This window comes from Thermobia domestica, chromosome 14 (genome assembly GCF_964235325.1).
Source record: "Thermobia domestica chromosome 14, izTheDome1.hap1.1, whole genome shotgun sequence".
Lineage (NCBI taxonomy): Eukaryota > Metazoa > Arthropoda > Insecta > Zygentoma > Lepismatidae > Thermobia > Thermobia domestica.
Window position 1 is genome coordinate 14422227 of NC_137467.1, and position 14340 is coordinate 14436566.

The following is a 14340-nucleotide window of genomic DNA, read 5'->3' on the forward strand; positions in this document are numbered from 1 at the left end:
TAATTTCCCTCTGATGTGTACAAAAGGATATGCAACTGCCTTCTTCGTTTGTCAAAATAACAGAGTTTCTATATTCACTGACATCGAATTAGATAGAGCGGCCCCGCGTACCGTAGGGCGCTAGTGCTTTCAAGTTCGGTGCGAGCGGTCCTGGGTTCGATTCCTGGTGGGGGCACTCGGTCGGAATAATGTAAAAAGCTTTTTCCGGCCAGCCACTCTGAATGAGGTTTTCTTCATTCACACCAGGCAAATGCCGGGGTGGTACCTAACTTACAGGTCCCAGGTTGCTTCCTTCCTTCCCTTTCCCCGACAGTTTGCTCGCCGAGGGACGTCATCCCTCAAACGTGACGGGTTAAATGACCATAGATGCCGAAAGCTCAGAAATCTAAATCCTCTCCCCGAACTAGATAGAGGTTGTGAGGTGTTCACTATTCGACAGTTACGGTAACTTTTGTGTATTGTTGATTGTAAATAATGATGCAGTTCCATTGCTTGTCAAGGCTCCTTTATCCAGATTTAATTCGGGACCCTTGGTCCTAAATGTAGAGGATTCATCAACTTTTATAGGCGAAGAAGATTTGTACTAAATACTTGTTTGTTTGATGATATGCTTGGATTCACTTAGGTCTTTTGATAATCCTGAAATCGCTTTTACTTTGATTCTTAGTCTTTAATATGTTCCTTGATTGTATTATCGATGTTTCCTTTTGTTATTCTAATGTAGGTTTGGTCACACTTATATACCATCTCGTAAATACCAGAGCTTACCATTTTATCTATGTAGTAAGTTTTGTATCCTGTGAGAAAATTTTCCTTTAAAAAAATATTTTTCTGCAATTTTTTGGAGACTGGATCATAAACGCGAAGATACCCATTGTTGTACTATTTGCTGTCTTTTCCATTGTTGTTTCTCTGAAGCTTTGGTCCTTTTCTGTAAATGTAGAGGATCCATTTTTCTGGTTCCATTTGTAACGAGTATTTATTATAACCATCTTGGACACCAATTTGGTAAATGAAATCTAAGTTGCCTTTCGATGTCGTTGTTTTGTGATACGTTTTACAACACCCAAAGAAAGAAATTTACCCAACATTTACTTTTATTTGTGTAGAATGCACTAACTTTTTATTTATGTAGATATCACTCATGTTCGGTTTTCTGTACATATTCGTATATGGAATCTGCTGATGGTAATGTCTAAAAACTTGATTTTATTATTTTTTTCTAATTCTATTATGCAATTAACTTTTAGAGTGAATACTTTAGAGCTCTAAAAGTACAGTCTGTAGATCCTCGTGCTTTCTGCAGATTAGAAGAGAGTCATCTGCATATCTATAGTATTTTACTAACATCATTTTTTCTTATTGTACAATTTTGGTTTCGTAGTAATTTATTACAATATTTACTAAAAGTGGAGGAAAGGGCAGTTCTTAAGTAAACTTTCTATTTGTTTGTACAATTTATTTTGAAAGTAGTAGTAGTTTGTGCGAAGGGACTATTCTAATATTTTATTGGCCTCGTAAAATTTACATGTCTACAATGTCTATTGAGGCTCTATTGAGACGAAGTATCTCAAGTGTGTTGGCTTCGCATTTGGGAGGTTGTGGGTTCGATTTCCGCTGCTGACCATCCTGACTGGGGTTTTCCAGGGTTTTCTTCAGTCCTACCAGGCAAATGTCAGGATGATGCCTACTAAACAGGCCCTGGCCGATACCTTCCAAAATTTTTTCATTGTTATTGTTGTTGTTGTTGGTGTTGTTAGACACCCAACTGGATATCTATAGGGTATATATCTGGAGGGTATTAAATGCCCTCTGAGCTGTATCTGGTTATTGTTAAATAAATAAATAATTTAAACTTTTCTCCATTGACCATAGCGCAGATATTCCATTTTAGTTTAGTTTAAAATGACATACCATTCAGGTAAAAAATCTTTGGGAGGGTTACAGCTCTCACAGAGGTGTTAACAAATCTTAAAGCACTGGTTCAAACCTACCTAATCAAATACATTATGTGCTTAAAACTAGGTAACATTTTTAATACATTAAATATGTGAGTTTACCGAGTAATCACTTTTGCATTTGGAATACTCGTGCATGAAAGTGGCAGCAGCTCTAGAAATGATCTCGCTCGGATGAACACATTGGCATTGTAAGGTTAGCTCCATAGTGTCATTCAGTCGGTTTGCCCGAGCCAGTTGTTAAGAGTATATCTTCATCTCTAGATCCACTATTAAAGAAATTACTTCTGAATACTATTTTTGAAAATTAATACACAAAATGTCAATATAAACGTATAATATAACTTAACCTTAGTTCACTATTATTAATATGATTGGAACAAATAATTACTAAGTTACTACACTAATCATAGAACCAGTTGTTAAATGATTTGAACCGACACCACTAGGTTAGTTATATAATTAGTTACAAAATATGTGCCAAACTGTTTTTATATTTCATTCCTAAACCTATTGTTTATTTATACGAGGGTGATTCAGAAAGTAATGCCTCCAAGGTGATAACTTTATATGAAATGAAATGAAATCTTTGAGTTTTACGTCCCACGGTTATGCCGTGAGGCTAAAGGAGACGGTGATGATGAGTAATGAATGAAATGGTGGAATGAAGAAAGTGGGAAGAAACGGGAAAACCCCGAGGAAACCCACGCACACGGTGTTTGTCCACCACAAAGTTCACTTGGCGGGGACTGGGATCGAACCCGGGACCTCAAGCACCAGAAGTGAACGCTCTACCACTGAGCCACCGCGGCCCATAACTTTATATGTGTTTGACAGATAGAATTGATACAGGTATTAGTGGAAAGCTAGCAATGTTAGCTACAAATGGTGGTATCATTTTTCAACTTAGTCCCCATTACTTGCGCCGAGGCGAAACAAGGTTTTTCATGCCGTCGATAAAGAATTGTCATGGCTGTTGGCGACACCATTGCCGAACTCCTACATCCACCTCCGCGTCACAACTGTAGCATTGGCCCTTTTAAGATGATCCTTAAGTTTGGGGAAGAGCCAAAATCGAAAAGCACAAGATCCGGACTATCGACAGGATGAGGCAGAATGTCAACAACACTTCACCAGCAAATGGGACAACTTCATGAATTTTTTTGGCGAAGGAGAGGATGTGTGGTGGAACTCCATCGACTGACACTTCGTTTCCAGGTTGTAATGGTGTATCAACGACTCGTTGCCGGTGACGAATGCTCCTGGGCGCACAACCTTCTGCAGTCAGAAATTCAACGATATCCCGTTGTTTCAACCGGACGTCATCACTGGATGCCATAGATTGTTCCATTACTTTGGAGTGAGACGAGATAGGAAGGTGAAACAAGTGACACTCTATAGCTTAAACATCAGTACATTAATGATAAACAGTTCAGAATGTTTGCAGTACTATTAGCCAAGTAGTGGGCTAGGAGGTATTACTTTCTGCATCACCCACGTATATTACAAAGCGATAGACATAGCTATTGTTCAATGAAAAGACTAACAATAGAACTAGATATTCAGAAGAAAGTGGATCAGGATCAAATTCTTTGAAGGTATCATTGTAGAACAGAGAACAAATTTTGAAAAACTGTTTATTTAAATGACGATTACAATTACTAAAGTTTGCGCGGCTACGAACGTCAGAATAAATCTTTCAGTTTTACGTCCTACAGGTATACTGTGTAAGCTAAAAGAAACGGTGACGATGCGAACGAGTGAAATGGTGGAATGATGAAACGGAAGAACTCCGAGAAAACTAACGCACACCATGTTTGTCCACCACAAAGCCCACTTGGCGCTAGCTACGATCCAACCAGGGACCACACGCACCAAAAGTGAACACTCTAACATTGAACCACGCGGTCCCGGACCCTTTCATTGTGTTGTAGATAACAGAATACTTACTTCAGCTTCCTCACATGCAGCCTCCAGGCTTTGCATGGTTGTCTTTCTGTATCTTCATTCAGCTAACCACAAGATCGCAGGCAGGTATATAGATAACACCATTCAGGCAGATAAAGCACGGAGGGACAGCCTGCAAATATACCAAATCATAGCGTAGAAACAAAAGCTTAGACAATAAATACATAGAACACATACAGAAAACATCTTGAGGACTCAATAAATAAGGTAGGTCCACATTTCCATTTTTTAAACAGAGTAAGCACAAGAAATTGACAGTAAGACTATTCATGGCTTTGGATTGATTGTTTTAACAAAAGAAACACTGACCAAAGCTTAAAACCCACTTTATTTTAAATTATAATTTGTAACTGTTTCGGATATCTAGCATATCCTTCTTCAGACACTATCAAAAATAAATGAAAATACAGACATATATATAAATATTGTTATGGCAAGGAAGTTTGAATAGCATAGAGAAAAAGAAAATTTAAAAAAAGACCCTTATAAGAACCAAAAATGAAGGAACGTGATTAATTGGAAAGTGAACACGAAGACTTATGGGATTGGCTGAAGGCCTCAGTAAATAGGAATAAATAAATAAATTTTAAAAAAATATAAAAAATAAAATAAAAATAAAAAAAGTATAACAATGACTATATATATGACGGTTAAATAATTTAAACTTTGTCAAAACAATATTTATATCGGCCATTCCACGTAAATATGAGCCTAAGGACAGAAAATCGTTTTAAATATATTTTGCTCGTTATTTATATAAAAATGACCAGAAAAGTTCAAAATTTACTATGCAGATCGATTTCTTGTTAAAAAGTTTTAGTTTTTGTCTTTTTGAGCGATTGAAATTCCATGCTGTACGAAGCCAGTCGAAGGGAGAATTTACCAACAATAATGGACACCCCTAAACAACACATGATAAGAATTTGATTCAGTTGCACTGCGGTGTAGACAAGCACGTACACCTTAGGAACTGAAACTCAGAAGTTTTAAAGCTGTTAGTATATTAAGTAGTCTTCTATTTGACTACTTTTGGTACCAATGTAATTATGTAACGCCCGTTACAAAAAGATATATTTTTTTCTATACAACTTGTACTAAAAGTCAGAAGTAGTCTATCTTTTGCAAAAGTAAAAATGAGCACATGGGCAATACAATAAGAAAATGAATATTATTATATTTATAATTTAATAGGCAAAAACTGCGTAACGGGTGTTACACGTGAATCATTAGCTTGGTTTGACACTAATATTTTGTACACTTAGGCTAGCTCTAAGATTCTAAGAGGGAATTTGAAGTTAGTAAAGTTATAGAGGGTCCTCTTCTGAAGACATGAATTATGGTAAGGGAGAACAGTGTGCGAATTAAGGGACATTGAACCGAAGGTGATGAAGTGCACTCCAAAGAAAATAACATCTAGGAGATATCGTGAGATAGGGGACTCCCTCTTATTTCCCCGTTAAGTCACACACTCAAGGTAGTGGTTAAATAACATAATAAAAGGGCCATATTTCAATTAAGTACTCATAACATACTAGAAGTCTACTTCTTTATCAGAAGCCCCATACGCTGCTATTGGAAGTCTTCGTTTAGCAAATCATTAGAGGCTGCAGCGCCACAGATTTTCATCAAGAAACCGGAAAAACCCTACACTACACTACACAGACTCCGAATTAAAGTTGTGAACAGCCCTTTGCGGAAAGAAGATGTTTGTATTGGAATGTTGTCTTGCTGGCAATGAAAGATGAAATAAGTAACAAAGACTATCGTCAAGTTGGAATCCGTCAGGGACTTTCGGACGAAAATGGTGATATTAGAGTTATGTTCTTGAAATCTTGTGGCGAAAAGGAATTCGAACTACGCCGAAGTTTAGAAAGTATACTAGTGACGTGCCGTAAGGAAGGTTTAGCGGGGTGACGGCCCCGGGCGCCGAAGTAAGGGGGCGAAAAATTCGGTAGGAAAAGAAAAAAAAAAGAAAGAGAGAAAAATACTTCACATATCAGTACAAATTAGTATGCACTTAAATCCTCTTCCTGTTGTAGAAATTGGTCCTATAATGTTACTCATGTTAGGAAAATACATGTGCACATAGATAAAATGGAAGGAAAATAATAAAAACATCCTCAAAATCAAGGAAAAGCAGGATTTATTTTGCAAAAGTTTCTTACGGTTTGCCCCAACCATAGTGTCGCTTCGCGGCTGGTCTGTCGACCTCACTACTATGAATGGGGGCGCCGTCGTATTCTCTCGCCCCGGGCGCGGATTTTCCCAGCACGGCATAATATGATTCATTTTCAACGTGATTTGTAAACTGCCAAATCCGATTATGAAAATTAAAGAATAACGTAAAGTTGTGTAGCAGTTTAGTTCCAGAGTTAATGTCACTGAAGCATAAGAAGAATAGACTTTTGTTGATGATCAGTGTATCAACAGACCTATATATTTAATACTGAAACTTCCTACATTCTTCTGATTTATATGTTTATTATTTTGTGTTTTCATTTCCTACATTGTACTACATGTGTAATTTTTTATCTATTAACATTGTAATATTTTGTTCTTTACATAATATGTTCATTAAAAGTGAAGTGGATTTAAGTTCATTCGCACTGTGTAACACCCGTTACAATTTGTGCAACACCCGTTACGGTATTGAACATTTTTTAAAATAAAAGCCATTACACTTATGGAATTTCTGATTGTAATATTCACATCATACTTTCAAAAAAGTGCACACATAATTGGAAACAAATTTTGAGCTGGACATTCGCAGAGTTTGGCTTAACTTTACATGCATCTGAAAGTGCATGTCCAATTGCTGTAACGCCCGTTACGCCACATTTTTCACTCTCACTAAGTTGTGGTATCATGCATATGTAACAAATTAAGTGTTTACTAAAATACACAGACAAACGGTGATGTTTCGAAGCAGTTTGATATATCTTGACCCAGTAAGGACATTTCTATAATAATTTCTATTCGTCTAAATGTAACACCCGTTACGATGGAATGGCCGATATATATATGTCTGTATTTTCATTTATTTTCGATAGTGTCTGAAGAGGGATATGCTAGATATCCGAAACAGTTACAAATTATAATTTAAAATAAAGTGGGTTTTAAGCTTTGGTCAGTGTCTCTTTTGTTAAAAGAAACTTGAATTATTTTATGCCTCAATTTTGTTCCTTTGCTTGGATATTTCGATCTGCGCTGAGAACATTGTCAGCAACAGTATTTGATGCGTCATTGCATCCTTTCTTCACGTCTCCCATTGTGATTTAATCTATCCTATAAAATACAACTTTACACAGTGTATTTCATCGAATTAATTTCGGTTATTCGTTTGTCATCTATTGGCTGTTACTAATTTTAACAGCCCACTCCCTGTTTTATGAAAGGACAAATTGTTCGAATTAGCGGTTTATGTAAAATTCCACTATTTTGGAGGGGGAGGGGGTATTAAAGTTGCTGGAACTAAACTTCACTTTTCGGGGCTGTTGTAAACCCTATGTTCCACAAACCGGATTCTCACACTACGAAAACAGTATTGTGAGTTACACAATTTGTGCATGTAAACACTTAACTCTATTTTGTTTTTGACTACGTACAGCTTAAGCTCCTGAAGATTTCTTCTACTTAAACTAAAGGCTTTTTCCCTTTAGTGACAACAATTTTAGTAGTTCCAAAATTAAAAGTCCTATTGTGAAATTCCACATAAATCGCTAATTCGAACAATGAGGATCATTTCATAAAACAAGGAGTGGAATGTTAAAAATTACAAAGACAGCTAATAAGTGGAAATTAATTCCCGAAATTCATTGTAAAATTGTATATTTAATAGGATAGCTAAAACCACAATTGGAAATGTAAAGGAAAGGATTTGGTGATCCGTAAAGCAGAACGTTAAAAAAAAACTCCTCCGATGGTTTAAGATAGAACCATAAACTTTCTGCAAGCATTTTAGTAATAGCGTAGTAAAGTTAAGACCTAGCACACAAAATAATAAAAAAAAAGTTTTTAAATTGTATTTTTCAAAACATTTATGTTATGTTATAACTTCTCCATAAATAGACTTTTTATTTATGGAGAAATATACAGAGGCCTTACAGAGCTGTATAATAACCGAGTAAGTAACCAATTAAGAAATCCTCACATAATATTTACTCAAAAAGCATTTACTGTTTGTTTTTTTTTAAACTAAAAAAAATGGCATTGAATCATTAAAAAGTCTCCTTGTATCCTTCTTACAACTTTGGATATCGCTTTTTAAGACATTAATTTGTCTCCAGGTGGCGTAGCAAATGGGAAACACCGTGGTCTAGTGGTTATAGCGTTAGACTCATGTCCGCGTGGTCTTGAGTTCGATTCCCTGCCGGTGCTCCCCAATTTTCGACGTCCACCCAACGTCGTGAGTCACGTGAAAACAACACGTAATCTAGAAAGCTTCTGATGTAGGGTTCCCAGACGTCCCGGTTTTCAATGAAAGAATTAACTGTCCCGAAAAAGGTTTTCGGGACGCCGGTTTTCGTTCTTCAGATCGAAAAGAATTCAATCCGCAAGAACTAGTATGTTTCAACTGAAAACGAAAGGCAGTATTTCTGACTCAAATGATGACGCAACAAAGAAAAAAAAGTATTTCTTCAATCATAAATGGGAAACTGTGTCGTAATTTGCGCAATATCTAGGCCCTGATAAACACAAAAAATCGGGAATTTGGAATGAGACAGCAGGCGGCTCTCCTTATGTTAGCTTTTCACATTCTTTATACTTCCTTTGTGGAGCTTCATTTGTTGATTGATTGTTTTTTTTTTTTTTTTTGAGTTTTACGTCCCGTTCAGCAGCGAGGTATATGAGACGTGGACCTACTGATTAACGTGGAATCTGAACCACACGAGCTCGAGCCGGAATCGAACCCGGGTCTCCCGCGCCAAAGGCGCGTACGCTAACCGCTTAGCCACGGAGGAGCTCGAGCTTCATTTGTGTTACCTGTATATAGAATGAACTGGAAAGTCGTAAGTACTTTTTTTTAAGTACTAAGTAACTACTAAGTACTACGTAAGTACTAAGCTGGAAAAGACAGGTAATTAATTGATTCTGTTCAAATGAGTAGGAACCGTGATCTTATATATAGCCTGAGATTGGTGTCCCTGTTTTTCGCTTACAAAATCTGGCAACCCTATTCTGATGCGCCTGTTAAGGACACGTGCTCGCCAATAGGCTGAATGTAGCTCAGCCGGGCGCTGGAGCAGACTTAGGCTCACAAAATAGGCCATTACACAAAGTTAAGGTTGCCAACTTTGAAAAAAAAAAGACACCTCCTTAAAATTCCCTATGATATAGACGTAAGTGTGAAGTATCTGTTCGGACCCATCCATGAGAAGGAAATGTACAATAGTGAACAAAAGTGCATTAGCAACTGTATTCTGGATATCCTTACAAGTAAACCTTACGTTTGGGTGAATCGAGTTGCTGACTGAGACACATATGAAAAAGTAGTACTAAATGTGATTAGTATTTCAGTGAAGTTTTAGGTGCGAAGCTCCAGGGGTTTAGGAGATACAGCTACCAGAACATCACATGGAAGTACAGAATAGTCTTCATACAGTTGGAGGTAAAAGCTCTGTAAGACCTCTTGTAACGACAAAAGGTGCATAACAAATATATGGGTACATATTAGGACTAGGGGGAAGTCATATAGTAAGGGTATACCTGACGGCGGCCATCTTGAAATCCGCCATTTTGAATTAAGGTTAAGTTTTTAAAATAGGAATAGGGTCATGTGATACATGATTTAAGACTCAAATTTAATCAGAAGAACAATGGTGACGTTAATTTTGATTTACGCGCAATTGGTAAAAAGTTACAGGGAAATTAAATATTGTTGCTGCATATGTATTAGTCCTTTACCCCACCTTGTAAATTTTGTTTTAATGATAATAATTAAATAAAAAGCAGATGGATAAATATTAGGTCTATGGTAAGAGTTGCCTTGATGGCGGCCATGTTCAAATCCGCCATTTTGAATCAGACAAAAGTTTTAAACAAAACGCATAACAGTGACACCTTATTAATAGCAAATTTTACCATAAATCCAACGGTATAACCATTTTTGCTTTATCATTAACCAGCATTTGTTATCGCATAAACAAATTGCTAATTTAAATAAAAATGACCAAAGTGGAACTGAGTCATAATTGAACTTGGGTCTTTGGTGTTTTCCAGAAAAGTCCTCAATTAGTACAATCAATATGTAGTTCAGGAAAGAGTGCATGACTTGCACAAATGCTCTGCTCACAGTGAGCACACCTGACACAGGCAATCGAGTTACACTTGACACATTTGTGGTTAACAATTCCGTCAAAGCAGTAGTCGTAAGAAGCGATCCATTTAACTTTGTGCTGGTTAATGATAAAGCAAAAATTGTTAAAAATGGTTATGGTAAAATTTGCTATTAATAAGGTCTCACTGTTATGCGTTTAAAACTTTTGTCTGATTCAAAATGGCGGATTTGAACATGGCCGCCATCAAGGCAACTCTTACCATAGACCTAATATTTATCCACCTGCTTTTTATTTAATTATTATCATTAAAACAAAATTTACAAGGTGGGGTAAAGAACTAATACATATGCTGCAACAATATTTAATTTCCCTGTAACTTTTTACCAATTGCGCGTAAATCAAAATTAACGTCACCATTGTTCTTCTGATTAAATTTGAGTCTTAAATCATGTATCACATGACCCTATTCCTATTTTAAAAAATTAACCTTAATTCAAAATGGCGGATTTCAAGATGGCCGCCGTCAGATATACCCTTACTATATGACTTCCCCCTAGTCCTAATATGTACCCATATATTTGTTATGCACCTTTTGTCGTTACAAGAGGTCTTACAGAGCTTTTACCTCCAACTGTATGAAGACTATTCTGTACTTCCATGTGATGTTCTGGTAGCTGTATCTCCTAAACCCCTGGAGCTTCGCACCTAAAACTTCACTGAAATACTAATCACATTTAGTACTACTTTTTCATGTGTGTCTCAGTCAGCAACTCGATTCACCCAAACGTAAGGTTTACTTGTTAGTATATTCACTACTAGTTGAATATAGGGGTCTGTATTTGGAAGTCAACGCCTGTGGGAGTATTACCATTGATTTCAGCGACCGCGAAAACTATGGATTTCACACTAATATCGGTCATTCTGGATTACTTTTATATGTCTCGGTATCTCTTCCCCCTCCCCCCCGGGGGACCCCCGGCCCGGAGCCAAATAGCGTGAATTTGGAAGTTAATGCGATCGGAGTTTCACCATTGATTTCAGCGACCGCGAAAACTATGAATTCGACACTAATATCGGTCATTTTCTACTACTTTTACATGTCCCGGTAAACGCCCCCATGAGACACCGCTGCTTCGAATTTTGACAAAAACGTGTAACTCTGGTCTGGGGCCTGGACCAAGGTATTCGTGACTAAAATTTGGTAACTCTCGGTCAATTTGTCTGGTTCCCAAGCCGGTTCCGGTAAACGCCCCTCCCCCCTGAGAACCCCGTGGTACGAAATTTGAAAAAAAAAAAAAAAAAACCCGCTTCGTCTTGATTTAGGGACTGGACCAAGGAACCCCTGACCAAATTTTGGTAACTCTCGATCAACTCGTCTAGTCCTCAAGCCACACACAGACAGACAGACAGACAGACAAACACACAAACTCATTATTTTATCTATATTAGAATAGAATAAGCTTAATAGATACATTTTGCTATGAATGGGAAACTAAAATCAGCATTGATCATTTTATTGTATTTACCAGTAACTGCCACTTCTTTAAAATTATTGAAACAGATGAACAAAAACATATTAATCTTTACGTGACAATTTTGGATTTGGAAAATTAAATTTATTCTTTAAACTTATACTTCAACTACAGGAAATTGCTTTAAGAAGTCCTTTTTCACTTTCAATAAACGTATAAATGTCCTTACAACTAAATTTCAAAATTTCCCTGATTCAGTCCCTGTCATTTCTTTAAAATTATCTAAACAGACGAAGAAAATATATTAATCGTAGATAGAGGGTGAAAGGTGATACCACAGTTTTGGATTTACAGAATGAAAGATACTTTTTAAAATCTATACTTCGAACTGGATACAAATTAAAAAAAAAAAAAAAGTAATAAAGGGGCTGGTAAGAAGTTTGTACCGGTCACCGACATTAATCAAAATAACAGCAATATTTCCAGTCAGTTAGTGGTTTGGTTTGGTTTGATGTAGAAAAAAAAAAAAAAAAAAAACTGTTCATAATATTCCCAGCGCGGACGAAAATATCTCACTAAAGAAACAAAACTTTGATAAAAGGTATATGGAGGTCACGTATCTTACAAATATATGCTCTACTGCTTCAATCAGTAGATATATAGTATGCATACTTACCCTGTATAGCTTAAGTTACTGTTAATTATGAAACAACCCAGGAAACAGTTTACAGATGGTATTGTAAACCAGATCATAATTTTATTCATTTTTTTAAAATTTCAAAATATTGTTAATTCATATATATAGAAGATATTTCTTTTGGAAATGAACCTAAGGTTAGTTAAATTAAAATTTGCAGTACAATATGTTCACTGGCTAATTTAATTTATGTCGTAACAAATAAACAAACAACAATATAGCAGAACACGAAACTGATAAAATAAGTAACAAATTTATCTCAGTGATCTGCACTGAAAACATTACTCAGATCACTGTCAAAATGCTAACTTAAAAACACAACATTGTTGACCTAGTCAGACCTTCCATCTTATCTGACCAGATGCTCAATATAATTAGAAAAAACTCAACTGTCAGCCCAAATAATTAGGAAGTGGAAAGCATATATTTTAAAAAAAATTGTATCAATTGTAATATATTAAAATCGTTTTTTGTGTTGATATGTTATTTTTTTGGGGAGGGGGTTACAGCAATTCCTGCCGCCTTGTGTATGAAAGTCATACAGTTTCATTAATTCACTGGTTTCTATTCTGCGAAAATAAATACAACCTTCTGAAAAGAAACAATACATTTAAACAGTCATCTTTTAAAATTTAACGAGATAAAAAAAGGACCCTGTTAGTAGTTGCAAATAAGTCTAAGAAATTGTGATTTTCTTAATCATTTTAACTAAAGTTTTTTTTTAAAGAGTGTAATCGTGCGCAGGGGTGCCCATCCCCCCCAAAGCTGATGGCGCACTCCCCCCCAAAATTAATAATCTCTTCCCTCCTCAAAACTCAAGTCCTCTAAAAACAATTGCCCAGTGTAGCAGTAGTTTTTATAGTACTAGTAATTGTTATTTTTGTTGTTGTTTTTATTTCCTGTAGTAGCATTATAGAATGCTTGTAGTAGTAGTAGGGGCAGTAGTAATTATAAAAATGGCATTACTTTTATTAGTAGTCTTGGTAGTGTACTATGTGTGTGAATGTGTGATTACATTTTCCAGGATCTGCGAAAAACGAACAACTGCCTAGCTGGCTTCACTCTGTACAATACATGGAGCTGAATATATAGAATACTACTGGAGCGACCTCTCACGAAAAGTCTCTATTGTACACAGTGATGCCACTTTTGAGCTGGTTTTCAGTTTACCGCAGGCCCTGGAAAATGTAATCGCACAAACAGAAAACTATACAAAATATTATCATTAATTCATTTATTATACATCATGTAGCAATTGAACATCATTACTTATTAAGTGTCGTACATGGTATAAATGAAAATGGGTAAATTACCTACACAAAGCGATAAACCGACCAGCCCATCCTATCATATAGCAACTTGCGCGGTACTTCATTCATAGAGTTTCTAAACAGGGGGGGTAGGGGTATTCATTCTCGAGATTTAAAAAAAAAAATCGCATCGTATTCCAATGTTATTCTGATGACAGCAAAATTACTTATTCGACATTAGAGTAAAATTCTTCCCCAATATTTTTATTCCCCCCAATTTTTTCTCGATGGCACAACTTGCGCCATTCATCCCTCCTGTGGGCGGCCCTTCTCTCTTAAAACGAACCAACCTTTCCTTTCATAAGGCTACTTGCGCGGTACTTCATTCATCGAGTATCGAAGTAGGGGGTACGGGGGTTCACCCCGGAAAATTTTTGAAACTTAACTTCTCAAAATCGTGTTTTAATGATATTCCAATAGTAAAATTGCTAGTTCGAAAGTAGAGTAAAATCCCCCCCCAAAATTTTTCTCAATGGCGCAGCTTGCGCCATACATCCCCCCTGTGAGCGGCTCTGAGCGTGCGAATATAGAAAGATTTTCGCATAGAAAGGCCTCATCCACAACCATCAAATTTCGTACTCAGATAGATCTTCACCAGATCTAATCGTGTTCGAAGTCGCTTTATCTACTTTCGACCCGTGGGAAATTACACGTTCT

General features: G+C 36.5%; 1 protein-coding gene across 2 annotated transcripts in view; it reads right to left on the reverse strand.

Annotated features, from left to right (window-relative positions):
* Spt20 (transcription factor Spt20 homolog) overlaps positions 1-14340 on the reverse strand; it is an 87062-nt gene that overhangs the window by 63109 nt on the left and 9613 nt on the right. For both annotated transcript variants that reach the window (XM_081737721.1, XM_081737720.1), the window contains exon 2: positions 3909-4038. In XM_081737721.1, the coding sequence (XP_081593847.1) occupies positions 3909-3944 (36 nt within the window). In that variant the 5' untranslated portion in view covers positions 3945-4038. The remainder of the gene's footprint in view (positions 1-3908; positions 4039-14340) is intronic.